The sequence below is a fragment of the Gymnoscopelus microlampas genome (assembly GCF_963454915.1).
Source record: "Gymnoscopelus microlampas genome assembly, chromosome: 18".
In the NCBI taxonomy this organism is placed as follows: domain Eukaryota; kingdom Metazoa; phylum Chordata; class Actinopteri; order Myctophiformes; family Myctophidae; genus Gymnoscopelus; species Gymnoscopelus microlampas.
Window position 1 is genome coordinate 43,035,292 of NC_139955.1, and position 18,252 is coordinate 43,053,543.

The 18,252-nt window shown below is 46.5% G+C and overlaps 1 protein-coding gene across 1 annotated transcript in view; it reads right to left on the reverse strand.

Moving 5' to 3' along the window:
• Nucleotides 1–648: 648 nt before the first annotated feature.
• The window catches only part of LOC311034070 (uncharacterized protein), a gene marked incomplete at its 3' end in the record, with an annotated part of 72,300 nt that continues 54,696 nt past the window's right edge, over nt 649–18,252 (reverse strand). Inside the window, exons 16-26 of the mRNA XM_084041810.1 lie at nt 17,993–18,107; nt 15,327–15,464; nt 12,254–12,430; nt 9,074–10,458; nt 7,803–7,984; nt 7,163–7,320; nt 5,063–5,263; nt 3,210–3,320; nt 2,323–2,366; nt 1,230–1,336; nt 649–710 (exon numbers count right to left, since the gene is read on the reverse strand). Of these exons, the coding sequence (XP_083897936.1) occupies nt 649–710; nt 1,230–1,336; nt 2,323–2,366; nt 3,210–3,320; nt 5,063–5,263; nt 7,163–7,320; nt 7,803–7,984; nt 9,074–10,458; nt 12,254–12,430; nt 15,327–15,464; nt 17,993–18,107 (2,680 nt within the window). The remainder of the gene's footprint in view (nt 711–1,229; nt 1,337–2,322; nt 2,367–3,209; nt 3,321–5,062; nt 5,264–7,162; nt 7,321–7,802; nt 7,985–9,073; nt 10,459–12,253; nt 12,431–15,326; nt 15,465–17,992; nt 18,108–18,252) is intronic.

Below are 18,252 nucleotides of genomic sequence, written 5' to 3' on the forward strand. Positions count from 1 at the left end.
CACACATGAACGTGCATGCACATGTAATTTGTCACCATTTTGGTTTGTGGCAATTATGTCAGATGACAGAATCGGCCTGTAAGGGGCCGTGTCCACAGAGAACACCTTTTGAGTTGCCAGTCTGCCATGTGTTTCTAAGACGTGCTGGTTGCGCTCCTGGACGCTTCGAGCTGGAAACAGTTTTGACTTTTGCAGAGGAGCGCCGGTCATTTGATCCTCCCCGGCTTGTGTCTGACAACACAGTCATTTTACGACCCGACGTTGAGAAGCCCTTGTGTTTACCGTTTGTTTCAGTTTTTAAGCTACAGATGTGACCTCTCAGCATTTCAAAGGGCCTGCCCATTGTTGGCACTTCAGTGGGAGGTCAGTGGAAAGTCCAAGCCTTGTTGTCATGGAGAAAGGGGGGGGGGGGGGCATTTGCCAGGTGTGAAATGGTGTCTTTTGTTTAGATTAAGCAGTTCCCTTCTCTGCCACAAGAGGTAATAACGCAGATTTGAGACGTTGTGATGTCGATGTCCAAACCTCCCCTCCACTTAAAGAAAATGCTTTTTGTGGACACAGTGCCTAAAAAGCAAGCACTCAGACAGTGGTTCAGTGGTTCATGTGGGTCAGTGGTTCTCAGGTGACAAGGGGGGGGGGGGTCGCAGGTCATAGGCGTCGGACGTAGTTGCCTGGAAACGTCCCGAAGAAACGACTCCTCCTAGACGTTCCTGAGAACAAACGTACACGCGCACACGCACACACACACACACACACACACACACACACACACACACACACACACACACACACACACACACACACACACACGTATTACCATACTTGACACAAAAAAAAACATGTAATTCTCCCTTCTTTTTTGCCTTTGTGCCATTTCTGACCCTCTAAGTGAAGCTATTTTCAGGCATGACTTCAACCATAACCCCTAAACCGAACCCCTAATTGCCTAATACTAACCGTAACCTAAACCTGTATCTCCTGTAACTTTAAGTCTAACACTAAATCTAGGAAAATGGTCCTCTTTGTCGCTCAAATTAATACATTGATTGATCGATTGACTGATTTATTGATTGGCCGGGCAGTTAATCAGTAACAACAACAACGCAGAATGCAGAAACGCAGATATAGTAACGATAAGCATAGGATTTGAAATGGAAAGGTGTTCTTTTGAAAAGCATCATAGAAAAAAAGATAACACAGTAAGCCTAAGATGATGAGTGTTGTCTCACCTACAAACCATCCATCATCACACTGCTCCATTACGTCAATCACGTCTCCTTCTCTCAACTCCAGCTCATCCTCATTACGGGGAGAGTAGTTATACAGCACCTGGAACCTACACACGCACACGCACACGCGCACACACACACACACACACACACACACACACACACACACACACACATTTTTATTGCAATACTTGTGAGGTACTCATTTTATGAATGCCATATCGTTTTTTGTTTTTTACCCTAACCCTAGCCATGTTCCCAGCCTTTACTCATTTCCGAGGACAAAAGCCCTGGTCACGACCTAATGCAGAGTGTCTAAAGGGGCGGGACTTCCATCGTATGTACTTCCCCCGGAGACAATATAACATACAAATATTTCTCGACGAATCACAACACTTGTTTCATTCACCGCCTCGGGGCGACTGGTTGCCTCGTCGCTCAGTGGTCCTTCTGGCCGATCTACACGGTCGTGACTTTTTTCTGTTCTGGCCCCACAGTGGTGGAATGAACTTCCCACTGATGTCAGGACAGCAGAGTCACTGCCCATCTTTCGCCGCAGGGTGAAAACCCACCTCTTCAGGAAACACTACCCTGACCCTTCCTCTTAGCCTTTCCTACTTGCTGTCAATTATTTGTACGAGCTCTTGTCTCATTGGATCTTGTTTATGCGATACACTTATTTGTTTTAGCTCTTGCTCATTTGATTTTCCTATTTGTCTCATCTGTTTAAGAAAGTAGGTAGCTGATATATTGCACTTTTACCTTAGCGCTAGGTATACTCTTAGCTATTAGTAGTTTCCTTGCCTACTGTTGAATGCACTTACTGTAAGTCGCTTTGGATTAAAGTCTCTGCTAAATGACTGTAATGTAATGTAATGTAATGTAATGTAAATTCACAGAGAATCTAAACAAGATTTTGTAAAGCCTCTTTACTTCATTTCCTTGGGCGTTACTTCCGCCGAATTCCGGTGCTTCCCTTTAGACACTCAAACAAACGGCTAGGTCTTGCCCAGCGTGCTCTAACCCTAAAGCCGACGACTGAATGTATTGATGAATGAATGGACAGATTGGATGAACAGAACAGTGCACTCACGGCTCTCCTCCACACTGGAGTCCATCTTGAGTGAAGGCTGGCCGCTGCAAAGACAGAGGGAGAGAGAGAGAGAGATTTGTTCAACTTGTACGTTTACACTTTTCTGCAGCCAGAGAATTGGCTGGTTAATTGCATCAATCAGACAATTATTGTTTTGTCCTGCATAGGGTGACCACCCGTCCCGAAATTCGCGGGACAGTCCCGAAATTGGACCCTCAGTCCCGAAATTGGACCCTCTGTCCCGCGTCCCGCACAAGCAGAGCAATGTCCCGAAAGTCAAAAATATGAAAAAAAAATAAAAAAATATTTTTTTTTGATAATAAATCGGTAAAATCAGGCAAAAATAAGAATGAAATAACATAACCCTAATCTTAACCCTAAAACCGAAATAAAGAAACCAAAAACTGGAAAAAAACGAACCCAATCCGCCCAGAACCGCGCAAAAAAATCGCGCACGCGGTGTCCCGCGGAACGGGTACGTCTGTCCCTCAATGGGTCTGTTTGAAGGTGGTCACCCTAGTCCTGCATCACACTGGTCAATTAAGCCAAGGAAATATAATTTGATGTCTTGAGAAGTGGTATTAGTTCCATCTAGGGGACACCCCATGCCATCACACCCCTTCCACTGTTATGCGTGCTGACAGAACCACAAAGAGTGTGCGTGCGCACATGCGTCTCAAGCTCTCAAGTGTGATTTATAACCCCAACCTGTGGTTTATGCATTTTTTTTACCATAAAACAACCATTTATCTTGCGAAGACCAGGAAGATGGTCCTCACAGTTGTCTATTCAATTTAGCAAATTCTACTATACTTAGTATAGTAATACAAGTATGCACACACACACACACACACACACACACACACACACACACGATGCATGTATACCCTGGGTGCAGGGGAGTGGGCGTGGCCTCTGCAGGGGGAGTGGCAGGATCGTCTGGAGAGGACAGGACTACGGGGGGGTTTCCCCACCACCACTACATCTCTCTGAGCCAGCTACACACACACACACACACACACACACACACACATAATACACATAAAACCCTCAACGGTTAAACTGCAGTCCGCAAATTAGTATTCGAGTATTTTACGTAGAAACAAAAGTCGTCTGCGTGGAATGGGTGAAGGAGTAGGTCATGTAATGTGTGTGTGGTACAGTGTGTGTGTGTGTGTGTGTGTGTGTGTGTGTGTGTGTGTGTGTGATGTATTTAAGCACAGTGTCTGTTGGACTGTCCGTTGGCCGGAATGTGCAGCGCCATATTTAGATGGAGAGCCACATTCAGGGCTTATATTTAGGACGGGTGAGCCGACGCCATCCCCAGAAGATGAGACTGCTTTTTATCACCACCACATGTTCAAACTCTCCCTACATGTGGGCGGCAGTGACTCAGGAGGTAGAGCGGCCGCTTGGGAAACAAAAAGGTTCCTTCCCGGGTTAGATCTCCGGCTCACCCTGTGTTAGGGTCGAAGTGCCCTTGAGCAAGACACCGAAACGAACCCCCAACTGCTCCCGATGAGCAGGTTGGTGCCTTGCATGGTTTCCTCCGCCATCGGTGTGTGAATCAGGCGGCAAGCATCCGGTTTTTAAAATGAGGCCAATAAGGAAGAGATCGTTTCCTCTGCAGTTCTCACTCATTCTTAAAGTCATACGGTTTGAGTAACATTTTAGTTGTGTGTTTTAGCGCCAACCCTTGAAGTTCTGTTGTCCACTCCATACAGCGTTTATCTATACCAGAGGTCTTCAACAGGGGGTCCGGGACCCCTAGGGGGTCCTCAGAGTTACTACAGGGGGGGCCGCCAATTCTTTGTGTTATAGGATCATGTTTTTTTACATTAACCACTTGAACCCTAGTTTTTCATCTGCAACACAATCTTATACAATATGTAGTGGGGGTCCCTGCTTCATCTCTCTCTCGGCTAAGGGGTCCTTGGCCTGAAATGCTATTCACCTGTTTCCTAGGCTGTGTGTTTTCCACTTCCTGTCGGATTTCATTGGATATCATTAGTCATCTAGTCTCGCTTAGCCAGACCCAACTGAAAATGAAAAACAGCGACCTCTGCTGTTTGTTCTATGTCTGTTGGGTCTGGCAGGAAGCAAACGTAACACCAGTGCGCAAGGAAACCGGAGTTTGTGTCTGCCTTCAGCGCATCACTTCCGGTTGGTGCGACTATGTTTTCATTCCCACTAACAATATTTATACACGGAACACTAACACCACTTCTCCCAGAGAACATGGATGGTTTTGGTTATAAGCCCACTTGTTTCTATGATGAAAGAGTAAGTTAAAATGTGAATATCTTTCCGTGGTTTTGTCTGCTCCGAGGACGCTATTGTTAAATTAGTTTCGGTTAGTTTCGAGGGGGGAAGGGTGGACGGACACGTGAATCCCGCCCACTACATTTGATTGGGTAAAGCGCGGCCTGCTTCCTGATCTGAAGGCACACCCACTTGAAACCAATGCGCACGGGTTGTCAACACGGCTACCAACAGATTCCAACGCAGAGCAGAATCTGTTCTTGAGAGATTATTAGTCATCTGACCAGTTTCATTGGATTTCATTGGATCAAATCGACAGGAAGTGGAACACACACAGGAAGTAAAAAGCCTAGGAAACAGGTGAATACAGAAGAAATGCTGGAAAAGGAATGCTGCAGGGTCTTAGCGCCCGAGGAATATTTTGTAAAGCAACAACACGTCGTCAGAGAAGGTCATTATTAACATGTATAAATTGTACCTTGGAGCGGGGGGACCGCGTCTCCAAGCGGAGTCTAGCGCAGAGGGGGGGAGGGGAGGGAGGGGGCGAGGCGGTGGGGGAAGGGGAGGGGAGGGAGGGCTTGGAGGAGAAGAAGCAGAGGGGAAGGGCGGGGGGTGAGGGGGAGGTCGCAGAGGGGAGGCGCGCACAGAAGGAGGCAGGGGGGTGGGGTCCACCACCGGCCTGTTGATACAGAGACAAGAGTAATGAGATACACACACTTCCACACCCATGCCACAAGGCACCAACCCATCCACACACACACACAAATAATTGATTTATACTTCGATCAGTTCGGTGCCATGTTCCAAAGTAAAAAAAAATATATATGGGCAATTTTCTCCACAGTGCGATCTTTTCCCCAGCGCCCATATGTGACCACAGCAAACCAGAACAGTCAGCCATTACACAGACAGACTCCAACCGTTACATTCTCAGCAACCTTCATGCCTTTCACAGAAACCATTCACTTTAGATTAGTTGACTGAGTGCAGCGAAAGCAACCAGGTCTGATAGACGCGCACGCGCACACGCACACACACACACATACATACCCGAGGTGTTAGTTAGCATATTAGCGGAACAAGGCAAACCAGCTGAGAGCCACAAAGCACAAAGACACTACCAAGAATTGTAAGGGGTGTAAGTGATATTGTTTTGTGTTCAATAGCTGTAAATTCCAATCACAATCATTGCTATATAATAGCGTGTTTGTTCAGTAACCTTTCTCCCCGTTTCTCCAGCAGCTCTTTAGTAAACTGAAAATGTATTTTCAGGTCAGGACACCAATTGTACCCAATCAGGAGAGAGCGAACTCATACTAGTTATGGATAAAAAATGTAAATGTGATGACATAAAGACATTAGCACACAAATTGGAACTGAAACAGTATCGAATCGATACATTATCTTTGCTGGGTTCTCTCTTCTGATTGAATAAACTTGGAATCCTGAACTGAAAATGTATTTTATGTTTAAAAGAACTGGAGAGATAGGGAGACCCCCTGTTAGAAAACGAACATGTTATAGTAACTCTTTTTTAACAAAAACGCATCACTCACTTACAGCCCCTTTAAGAAAGTCTAGTTACACTGAAGAACATCACAACAGTGGTCACAACATTTTTAAGGAGAGAGAAAGAGGGAAAAGAAGGTGTTAGTTTTGCTGTTGAGGTTGTGGATTAGAGGGGATCAGTGAATGGGATGCAGGTTATAGGGACACTCTCATCCCAGAATGAGTCTTCTCAAGGACACACGGGGGGGTTCATTAAAACACGCTGACACCGGCAGAACAAGCCATGTTGGGTCCCAAAACGTTAGTTTCCAAACCTTGCATAAGACTGCAGCAGTAGAGGTTATCCCTGATTTTGTACTTAGTTGCGCGCCCTGGTGTCGCATCCGGAAAGTATCGCCCGGCAAAACAAGCTCGCTATGCGTCATGCTGTGCCGCATTGTGAGCTTGTAGATCGGCTAATTTGTGACACCTACAGTACGCTTAAACTAAGTATAAGTCAGGCTTTAGCTGCGGCATAGCGCCAAGTAGCTCCGCAAAGTAGCCCCGTTTGGAACCTCACTGTCCGCTATTAGGTCCGAGATGAGGTTCTGCTAAAGTACCCCGATGATTACCCTTTTCTACAGATCTACAAGCTCAGATCTACAATCTACAAGCTACAAGCTCAGATCTACAGTGAGCTTGTAGATCGGCTATTTTCAAATATCCTAGGTATAAAACCGTGCTAAAGTGGTTAATGTATGTTTTATAATGTAATAATGTATATCTGCAAAGTAACTAGTAACTAAAGTTTTCAAATAATTGTAGTGGAATAAAAGTACAATATTTGCCTCAGAGATGTAGTGGAGTAGAAGTAAAAGTATAGACAATTGGAAATACTCCAGTAAAGTAAAGTACCTCAAAATTGTACGTAAGTACAGTACTTGAGTAAATGTACTTTACACCACTGCTTTTTGGATACAATGTGCGGAAAAAGGGTAATCACCGGGGTCCAGCGCAGCGGAACCCCATCTCGGAGCTAATAGCGGAGAGTGAGGTTCCAAACGGGGCAACCCGCCAAGCTGTGTTCTACCTGAGCCTCTGTTTGCCTCTCGGGTGCCACCCTGTGCTGCTTGTGTTCTACTGAGGGTGCCATTGTCCTGTGTGGTTCCGTCGGGGGTTCCATGACCATCTGGTTGGGTTCTGCCATGATGGGTTCTCCCGCTCTGTTCGTCCGCTCTATCTTCTCTCCTAGCAAGGTTATTATAGTTTTTTTTATTTAAAATGTTCCATTTTATTTTGACTTCCATGTTTTCAATTAGTCAGTTAGTTTTCATTATTTTCTCAAGCTGGGTTTGCTAGTTTAGTTTTTATTTTGTGAAAAAGGCTTCGTTTGTAGTTTAGCTTTTTGTTAGTTTTAGTGTTAATTTTAGTTTTTTTTTAATTGTAATAGGGGGCAACATTCGACAAGGTCAGACAATTTGCTAGAATAGCTGAGCTACAAGCTGTTGTTAAGTGTTGTGAACTTGTAGATCTGCAAGATCTTTCTATTTGTGAAGAGAACAAAGACTAAAACTGAGGACATTCTATCTATGAGTTTAGCTTTAGCTAGTTTTGCAAACATACAAAACCGTTTCAGTTAGTAATTGTTGTTTTATAAAGCCTTGTTGTTACTTCAGTTAACCTCTAGGTTGCATTCCTGGGTTAGTTTTAGTTAACTATAGTAACCTTGCCTCCTAGCTGAGGTTCTAAGTGCTCCGTGGGGCTGTCGCCGCTCCTGCTCTCGTGTATCACCAGGGGTTCTTCCGCGTTCTCCTCTCCTTCTGGCGGCGGCTCCTGTTGGTTCTCTGTCTGCCATTCTACGCGGGGGTCCTGCTGCTGAGGTTGGGGTCCTGCTAGCTCAGGGGTAGGCAGCCTTTATGTGATCAAAAGAGCCACACATTTCAAAGCAAATTATTTGACCAAAAATGTAATTGAAATCTATCTGGAGCCACAAAACATATTTTGGGCCTTATGTTGTCGCTGTAGGGCAGAAACCTCTCATCTCCATATTTAAACTTTTTTTGTAAATTAATGCCCTACTTCAGTGGTTCTCAACCAGTGGTCCGGGGACCACCAGTGGTCCTTGAAGGGGGTACCAGGGGTTCCACAGCAAAATGAGTTAACATAGCGCCACAATCATTTTAACCACTTAGCTTTGGCTATTCAAAAATAGCAGATCTACAAGCTCATAGCGCGGCAGAGAGTGCCGCACTATGAGCTTGTAGATCTGCTATTTTTGAAAAATCTTGAAAAATGTGTGCAAATCATACTACAGCGTCACACAAAAGCATCAAAAGCAGCAGATCTACAGTACAAGCTCGAGAGCTTGTAGATCTGCTACTTTTGAATTTGAATCCTGAAAAGCAGCAGTTTTGGACGTAACGAGATTTCCACCCAACAGAGACGATATGAAGGTAATTACAGCGTATTACGTCTAAATTAGTCTATCAAGATTACTAATAGGTCTACATGAGCATTCCATTTTGTTTTTATTGCTCTGATATTTTACTTACTTATTAAATCCTATTAAATTCAATATTTTCCCATAGATATGTTTTATTTATTTATTGGGTGTATCGGCTACAATGTTTTTTATTGGGGACTGTAAGAATAACTTAAGCCTTACATACTGTACCTACTTAAAAGGTTGAAAACCACTGGCATGAAAAAGGTTGAAAACCACTGGCATGAAAAAGGTTGAAAACCACTGGCATGAAAAAGGTTGAAAACCACTGGCATGAAAAAGGTTGAAAACCACTGGCATGAAAAAGGTTGAAAACCACTGTCCTAGATTACTGAGGCACTACACTGTCTCTATGCATGATGTATTACCTCACGTTTACCTTGCTTACAGTAAATCACTCTGGATTAAGAGCGTCTGCTAAATGCCTACATTGAAAATCGTTACTATAGTTATTCCTTTCCACTGGGGGGGGCTAAAGAGCCCCTCCAGGCTGCCTACCCCTGCGCCGGCTGCTCCGTTTGGACCTGAAGAAGATCTTGCCGAGACTCCATGCGTCTCCACAGGCGGGACTCCAGCTGACTCTGACTCTGTCCTAGCGGTGATTCGCCGGCGGGCGGCAACAGGGTCTCTTCTTCTTCTTCAGGGTGGTGTCCCCCCGTGTCCTCAGGGGGGCGCTGCTGCTGCTGCAGAGGCTGAACGGGGGCTTTCCTCTGGCACACGATCGGCGGCTCCGTCTCCCATTCTATTGGCTGTGGGCTGACGGGCGTGAAGGTGTTTGGGGGCGGGGTCTCGCCAGGACCTTCCTCATCCTCGTCCTCCTCCACGTCCTCTTCTATGAACAGCCGCGGGAGCTCCTCCGATTGGCCGCCGCGGACGTCCGTCGTCGCGTCGTCCTCCTCCGCGTCTTCCTCCTGACCAATCGCTGCAGAGCGGAGGCGGTCTTTGTTCCATGTCTGGCTGTGCCGGATGATTGACACCAGCTCCTCGCAAAGCTCCTCCTCTTCCTCTTCCCGCTCCTCGTCGGAGAGAGCCGATTGGCCGGCCAGGTCGGAGGCGGTGAAATCCGATTGGCCCTGGGGGGCCGCCGCCACCAGAGGGGCGGGACTGAGAGGCTGAGACGAGCCGCGGGGGAACGGCCGAGCGGAGTCACTGCAGACGCCGAGCTGCGATAGGTCGACCACGCTGCCAGTCAGAGGGCTGGGGGAGTGGAAGGAGGGCGAGGAGGCGGAGCTCGCCGGCAGCGAGGAGGCCGACAGGAAGGCCAGGGGGGAGGGGCTGGCCCCCGGGGAGGAGGCAGTGGAGGAGGTGAAGGAAGAGGAGAGGTGGGAGCGCGACGGGGAGCAGATGGGGATGAAATGACCCTCCCTGTAGAGAGAGGGGGAGGGGAGGGAGGGGGAGAGGGAGGCCGGCACGGAGGGCGAGCGAGAGGGCGGGAGAGAGGAAGGGGTGGAGCAGGACAGCGCCGAGGAGGTGCGGCGGGAGGTGGGCGAGAGGGGCGGAGCCGGGAGGTAGCGCGACGGGGAGGAGTAGGAGGAGCAAGGCGACACGAAGGAGTCGAGCTCCTGCAGCTCGGCCAGCAGGCCGTAGGAGGGGGGGTAGGGGGGAGGCGTGGGCCCGGGGGTGAGGCAGGAGGAGGACGAAGAGGAGTAGGAGGAGCCCCTGTAGGGGGCGTAGGGGTGAGGCGGGGGGGTGGGGGCCGGCGTGGAGAAGGGCGAGAGGAGCGAGGAGAGGGAGATCCCCCCGGGCGGGGGGAGGAGGAGGGGAGCGCCCACGGTCAGGGAGATCCAGTCGTCGGTGACGGACCGGAGGAGGCGCTGAGACCCCGCCGCCGCCCTCGGGGGGGAAGCGGGGGAGGGGGAGGGGCTGGTGAGTGCGGGCGGAGGCTGAGATGGAGGGAGGGAGAGAGGGAGGGAGGGAGAGAGGAGAGAGAGTGTGAGGGAGAGGGATGGACTGAGACCCCCTTGAGTCACAGATCACGGGGTCTGTGTGCGGGAAGTCAACAAATGTTTTCAAATTTCAGTCGCCCAGACACGGCACAGCAGTTACAGATACAGAGTAAGGAAAGTACTGTCGGATACAGCAATACAAAGGATGAGAAATAACAATAAGAAACACGATCAATAAAGAACAGTATACAAGAGTATACACCTATACAACTATCCTGCAGTATGCAGAAACACCAGTTTACAGTGTCATCACAAAACCAAACGTGTCAGGTCTGACCTGATGAAGACCCATTTGGGTTGAAAGTATGTTGTAATGACGTTTTCTACTGGGACTTGAGACCTGCCTTTATTCTACCGTGTACTGTGTTGTTTTTGCAGCACCTGCACTTTTTTATTGGGATGTGCGTGCTTCGCTTTGGACCACTATTGCTATTAAATAGCGCACTTGCCCGCCAACACGTACGCATAAATGCGATCTATTTTAAAAAAGAGGCACGCTGTTTTAGGCACCGTAAGACAGCTCTCTCACAGCTCTCTCAAATGTCATCGGATGGAAGGTAATTACGCTGGCAAGGGGATAACAAACGATGTTTAATACCTTGGCGGTTATTGTGTTAACGCACATATCGCACCATCTATGAATGAATCGTAGATAAACTCCACCAACATTCTTCTGCCAGTCCCACTCACATGATGTGAAAAATACAAGAGGCTCAGCTTGTGTCCGATGCAAAAAGGGGGAGGCTCCAACGGAACACCGCTGGGAACACTGCCATCATCATCATCATCATCATCATCATCCTCACAAGCAACAGTGTCATGATCATTGTCCATATCAACACTTTACCTTCAGCTCAATTCAGAAAAGCCACTCTGTTCACAATTCAAACTGTGACAATTTTTTTTTTTACTTAGTCTGCTCTTTTTTCCCTCTACACCTATAGCCTCTTTACCAAAAATAGCAGATCTACAAGCTCTCAACGCCTCGCACTGCGAGGCGTTGAGAGCTTGTAGATCTGCTATTTTTGGCTAATGTTCCCCTCAGAAAAGGAATTCTAGGGTTCAAGTGGTTAATGTAAAAAAACTAAATCCTATCACACAAAGATTTGGCGGACCCCCTATAGTAGCTCCGAGGACTCCCTAGGGGTCCCGGACCCCCTGTTGAAGACCCCCGGTCTAAGTGAACGGCAGCGGTTCCGGTAGGAGACACAAAGAGTCTCCTTTGTATCTCCTACCGGAACTGCTGCCTGCCGGTCCGCTGGCCATCAAATTATCCATGAGTTCAAGTCTCCATGGGGTGACTAATCGATAGGAAAAAAAGTTTTTTTTTTTGGGTGAACTATCCCTTTATGTGTGAGTTTTAGAATTATTGAACCAATGAAGAGTATAAACTTGTTTTTCCATTTCCTGAAAAGTAACATCTTTAGCCATACAAGGTTTGGTCCCGATGATGTGACTGGCGTACCTTAGCCTCGATCTCCAGGCTTTTATTGTTTAGTTTTGCTAAAAAATAAAAGCCTGGACCAGCGCGTCGGTGTACCCGATATAGGAAGTGTTTCATTTCCCCAACCAACCAGAGTGCAGTGGGCGTCGCTCGTAATGTTGTGTTGACGGGGCGGGGGCTGACGGACAGATCGGTGAACCAATGGGATCACACGGATTCTCTCGCCGGAGATGTTAAACACGCCCCTTTAGGTCAGAAAACAGGAGCGCTGGTGCAGCCTAGACGTACCTTAGCAGACTCGGCTGGATGAGTCCTGTAGCCGGACTGGCTGTGAGGCAGAGTGGATTGTGGGTAGGAGAGGGTGGAGACATAGGCCACGGGGAAGATGCCCTGTCTGTTACAACCTGGAACGTAGCCTTCATACCAGTTCTGGTCCACCTGTCTCACCACCAACACACACTCGCCCTGGTAACACACGCACAGTACACGCGCGCACACACTCATGCACGCACGCACGCACACACACACACGCGCACACGCACACGCACACGCACACACACACACACACACACACACACACACACACACTCGTTTGTATAGAGCAGTGGTTCTCAAACTTTTTCATGTCAAGGACCCCCTAATTGACACTGATTAGCCCGCGGACCCCCATTTGAAAAGATAAGCCAGAGACCCCCATAAGAGAAGGTTTTTACGGCTCTATAGCAGTGATTCTCAACCATTTTAATTTCAAGGACCCCCAGTTTGACATGCATTAGGGCTACGGACCCCCATTTAATGGCATTTATACCTCTGGGACCCCAATTCACATTGTAAAACCAATGTTAATTTAACTCTGAGAGTGTACAAATGGAACCAAATGGACCCTTTGGTACACTCTCAGAGTTACAGATCCATAAGGGTCCATTTAGTTCCTGTCCATCATTTAGCTGGGGACCCCCTGGAACCCCCTCAAGTACCCCTGCGGGTCCCCGGACCCCACTTTGAGAACCAATGGTATAGAGCACCGAAGTCTGACGTAATTTACACATCCTACCTGGGTCGCGGTTCCCCCCCCCCCCCCCGTTCTGAATTCCCATAGACGTGTTTAACACGTTCCATACCAGAGGTTAATCTCATAATGTACTCACCAGTGCCAACGTTTTAATGTTGTTTTTTTGTTTTTTTCACGTCACCTTTCACCTTGTTAAAATCCTTAAGATTGAGCGCTGCACTGTTTGTTTACATCGCGGACATCTCCCTGGTTCTACCAGTGGAGACCACGTGTCAAACGGTGCGTCCATGTTGTAGTTAGAACGTTTTTTGTTAAACAGTGATCACCGAGGAGAAAAACTACAAAGAGAAAATGGAGTTTCAGTTTCGTCATTAGAACGGAGGCCGACGGGATCGGCAAAACCGGATCCCGAATAATTCCGTTTCCGGTGGTGTTACAATGAAATGGTCCGTGTCGAAAATTGAAAAAAGCGCAATGTGAACTTTTTTTTCGAAAAAAAGGAAAAAGCACCAGTTGGCGTAGATCTACGCGACTGGCACGTTGCGGCTTTAAATAGGTTCGCGTAGATCTACGCGACTGGCACTCAATGTGTTAATATTGCGTCAAATAAGAACTGTGTTCCAAAATTAAACAAATGATCCCGGCGGTTTTACTCTTATGGATATGAAGCATCAACTGACGGTGAGAAAACGATAATGTTACTTCCGACGAATTAGTTAGATTTTCGCTGTTTCAAATATGAGTGACTGACTATCATAAACGATACAGAGCCACCTCCCTGACAATATCGCCGAGACAGTTTGTTTATTTTTGGACCACAATTCTTATATGAGACGATTCTAAGATGACCCAATGTTATTCTCCATAGAGAAATGACTTTACGAACCAGGGGATGGGTGACATCAGGACTTCTGTACTAGAGATGCGCGGATCGCGGTTTTAGCCGCAGTTGCCGCAGTTAACCGCGGTTTGGGTGGATTCGGGTCAATCAAATATAATTATGAATTAATATCGGATAAACCACGGGTGAAATATTGCGGTAAATAAATTAATGACATCTAATATATTTATCCATAAAATAGCTAAATCTCTGCGTGCTTGTGTCTGTGTGAGTGTGTAGAGCAGCCTCTGTGCGATGCGATCACAAAATGCATTGATTTAGCCTATGGAATCTCGGTGCGTCTTTTTTCTTTTTTTTAAACCGGTGCTGCGCTGAACAGCGCAGCCGAGCAGTGCGCTCTGTATGTTGGATGCCGCATCTATGTTGGATGCCTGTATGTTGGATGCCGCACGGAGTCTGTATGTTGAGCGCAGCAGACCAGTGCGCTCTGTATGTTCAGCGCAGCACCGGTTTAAAAAAAAGAAAAGACGCACCGACATTACATAGGCTAAATCAATGCATTTTGTGATCGCATCGCACGGCACACCTAATACTAAAACTAACGGGGAATACCAGAAAAGAATAATATTTTGACATACGGGAAAAACGGTTGGTGCGGATATTTAAATTGGATAATATAATTATTGCGGTTGGATAACGGGCGGATAATTAATTTGTGCTTGCGGATTCGGGTGACGTGAGAGGCCATCCGCGCATCTCTATTCTGTACTCTATTGCTATACTTGCGAGGAAATCAGCATTGCCACGCTCCTGGTGTGCTAAACACATTCACTCAGAAATATTTCACTGTCCTGGTGGTTACATTTGGCCTCATACTCACAAGTATTGCAATTATTACAATATGCGTGTGTGCGTGCGTGTGTATTACAATGTAATACACAGACGCACGCACGAATGCTCGCTCGCACACACACACCTCATTTTCTATAACTTATATTAACATTTTTACAGTTAGATCAGTGCGTTTTCATGTCAGAGACGTCCAAATTAATATGTATTTGGGTTAGGCCGCAGACCCCCATCTGCAAAGCCTTTGTGCCTGGGACCCGCCATTTATGTTATTAAAATGTTTCAAAAATATTAAAACGTTTTAAAACATTTTTTTTTTTTGTTTGTTGTTTTTTTGTAGATTTCTTTATATATACAAGCTCATAGCGCGGCACCGAGTGCTGCGCTATGAGCTTGTAGATCTGCTATTTTTGAAAAATCTTGATTTCTTTTTTTTTTTCATGTTTTTCAAAAAAAAAAAAAAAAAAAAAAAAATCGCCTCAGGTCTTAATGGGTTAAATAATTTAGCTGGGGGGGGGGGGGGGACTCCTGGAAGCCCCTCAAGGACCCCTGGGGGTCCCCGGCAGACCCCACTTTGAGAAGCACTTGGTTCTGGATGATGTTGTTGATGATGTTGATGGGGACAGATCGAGGAGTGTATACAGTGATGGGGGATGTACCTTGCGCAGGGACAACTCGACAGGAGTGTCGGCCGTGAAGTTGAACCGCGCCACGGCCTCCCCGAGGACGGTGGGGTGAGATGGAGGGGCGGGGGGAGGGGGGCGGGTGGGCTGGATGTTTTCTGACACACACACCTTCTGAGATGATGGAGAGAGAGAGAGAGAGAGAGAGAGAGAGAGAGAGAGAGAGAGAGAGAGAGAGAGAAGAGATGAGAGGTAGGGAAGAGGTTAACAGGAGGGGCGAGGATGGAGTGAGGAAAAGAGAAGGGAGAGAAAAGGAGAGAGAGAGGGTCAAACGAGGGGGGGTCTCAAGCAGTGTTGCCAGATTCTGTGAGGGAAACAAGCAACCAGGTCTAAGAAAACCAGCCCAAAAGAAGCAACTATGGGCCACACGAGCACTTTAACATATACATCAGCAATTTGAAAAATAGCAGATCTACAAGCTCACAACGCGTTGCGATGCGACGCGTTGTGAGCTTGTAGATCGGCTATTTTCAAATAAAATCTTGTGGGGAACTTATAATAAGCAGATCTGGCAACCCTGTTTGTTCTCAAGGTTGGGTCTTGGAATATTTGGACTATATCTTGGAATATCTCCCCCACGGAGAGGTAGATGACAGTGGAGAGAGAGAACAGAAAGGGCAAAAGAAAGAGAAAGGGGGGGGGGTAAGGAGAGGGAGGGAGTTGAAATGTTACCAATGAAAAAAGGGGTGCAAAAATGTACAAAAAAATCTATTTGAATACAATAATCTATTTTGAGTTGTTAAGTTAATCATACTAATTGATTTAGTTGATTATAAAGAATCATTTAGAATTTTGTCGAGTTGGTTCATTGATATATAATAGAAACTAGAGGAGCACAGGTCTCCACCAGTAGCCTACTGTTCCTGATTAATCCTGTCTTACCTATTTATATTACATATTGTCACGTGTCACTTGACCAATGTTAGCTTGGCTGAGACGGACACACACACAGAGGGTAAAACTCTCCTGGCGGAGACAAAAAATCACACCCCATTCATAAACTGCTCAAAAAAAGTTCGGAAACTTAACTTCGGTCAATTATATCTCCCCTTTAATAATACCAATTGGTATTGTGTTTTATATAATTTTTATCGTTGATTAGTCACCTTTACAACGAGATACAGCTTGTAAGGATCGTGCATTCGTGGAATGAGCAACACAGCTAAACGTGTGGGTAGCGCCTCCAAAAAATGTGCCAAAATCACCCAATATGCTTCTGTTGGTAATCGCTCTTGTTTTGAGCAACCTGTCAGCACACACCTGCTGAGAGGTGTGTGCCAGTAGTCACAGGTGTGTGACTGCCTCACAGGTGAGTGACTGGCACCTGAACATGGGTTCTGCAACTTTGTTGAGTTTGTACTCCAAGCAGCAACACTGCCCCCATGGAAAGATGCCACGTTTGTCCCTTCAGGATAAGGCCTGTGCAATAGGGCAAGTGAAGCTGGTGTTCCGTTATGCAGAGTGACAGCATTATTTGGTGTTAGCCCTGGTACCATTTCCAAACTTAGGACTAAGTTCTGTGAGACTGGTGAAGTCAACAAGGAAGACAACAACCCAGACCCCTTGCTTCACTGAGGAACCATAGATTTACAGGCAAGATTTGCACAACGGTACCAAAGACAGATGTCAAAGTTGCAGTGTCCATGCTCAGGTGCCAGTCACACACCTGTGACTGGCACACACCTGCCTGCAAATGGTACCAGGGCTGACGTCAAATAATGCGTAATCTGCGTAACGGAACACCAGCTTCACTTGCCCTATTGCACAGGCCTTATCCTGAAGGGACAAACGTGGCAGTCCATGGGGGCAGTGTTGCTGCTTGGAGCATACATAAACTCAACAAAGTTGCAGAACCCATGTTCAGGTGCCAGTCACTCACCTGTGAGGCAGTCACACACCTGTGACTACTGGCACACACCTCTCAGCAGGTGTGTGCTGGCAGGTTGCTCAAAACAAGAGTGATTACCAACAGAAGCATATTGGGTGATTTTGGCACATTTTTTGGAGGCGCTACCCACACGTTTAGCTGTGTTGCTCATTCGAAGAATGCACAAGAAGAATCCTTACAAGCTGTACCTCGTTGTAAAGGTGACTAATCAACGATACAAATGATATAAAACACAATACCAATTGGTATTATTAAAGGGGAGATATAATTGACCGAAGTTAAGTTTCCGAACTTTTTTTGAGCAGTTTATTTAGAAACAACAGTGGTCATCACAGTGATGGAAGCTCACTTCAAAAAATCTAAATGATTTTTTTGAAGTGCGTGGTGCTATTTATAGTTTTTTATTTCATCATGCGTCTCGCTAGCCAATCAAAGCATTGGTGACAACATATTGTCACGTGTCACGTGAAACTTCACCAATGTTAGCTTGGCTGAGACGGACACACACACGGATGGACGGAGACGAAAACATACTCTCCGGAAAAAAAAGAAAAAAAAATGTGTCAAAATCAGTCAGAAAAGTCAGAAAATAATAGATAGCCCTGAGATGAATAAATGACATGAACTCAGATTAGATTAAAATAGAGTGAGAGAGAAGAGAAGAGAAGAGAAGAGAAGAGAAGAGAAGAGAAGAGAAGAGAAGAGAAGAGAAGAGAAGAGAAGAGAAGAGAAGAGAAGAGAAGAGAGCACTGACCTGTACATATGAGATGGGAAAGATTCCAACATGTCCTCTGATCTCTCCTTCGTACCAGTTCTTATCGATCTGTCTCAGTATGTTCACCGTGTCTCCTTTCCTCAACGCCAGCTCCCTAGACACAGCAACACAAAGCTTAGCATCGGTCCGTCCACCATAAGACACACCCACCATAAGACACACCCCCCGCATCTCCCATAAAAGGTGAACCTCATGACTTTGTGTTATTTGGTGATGAAAGAAAGAGCACAATACTGTAG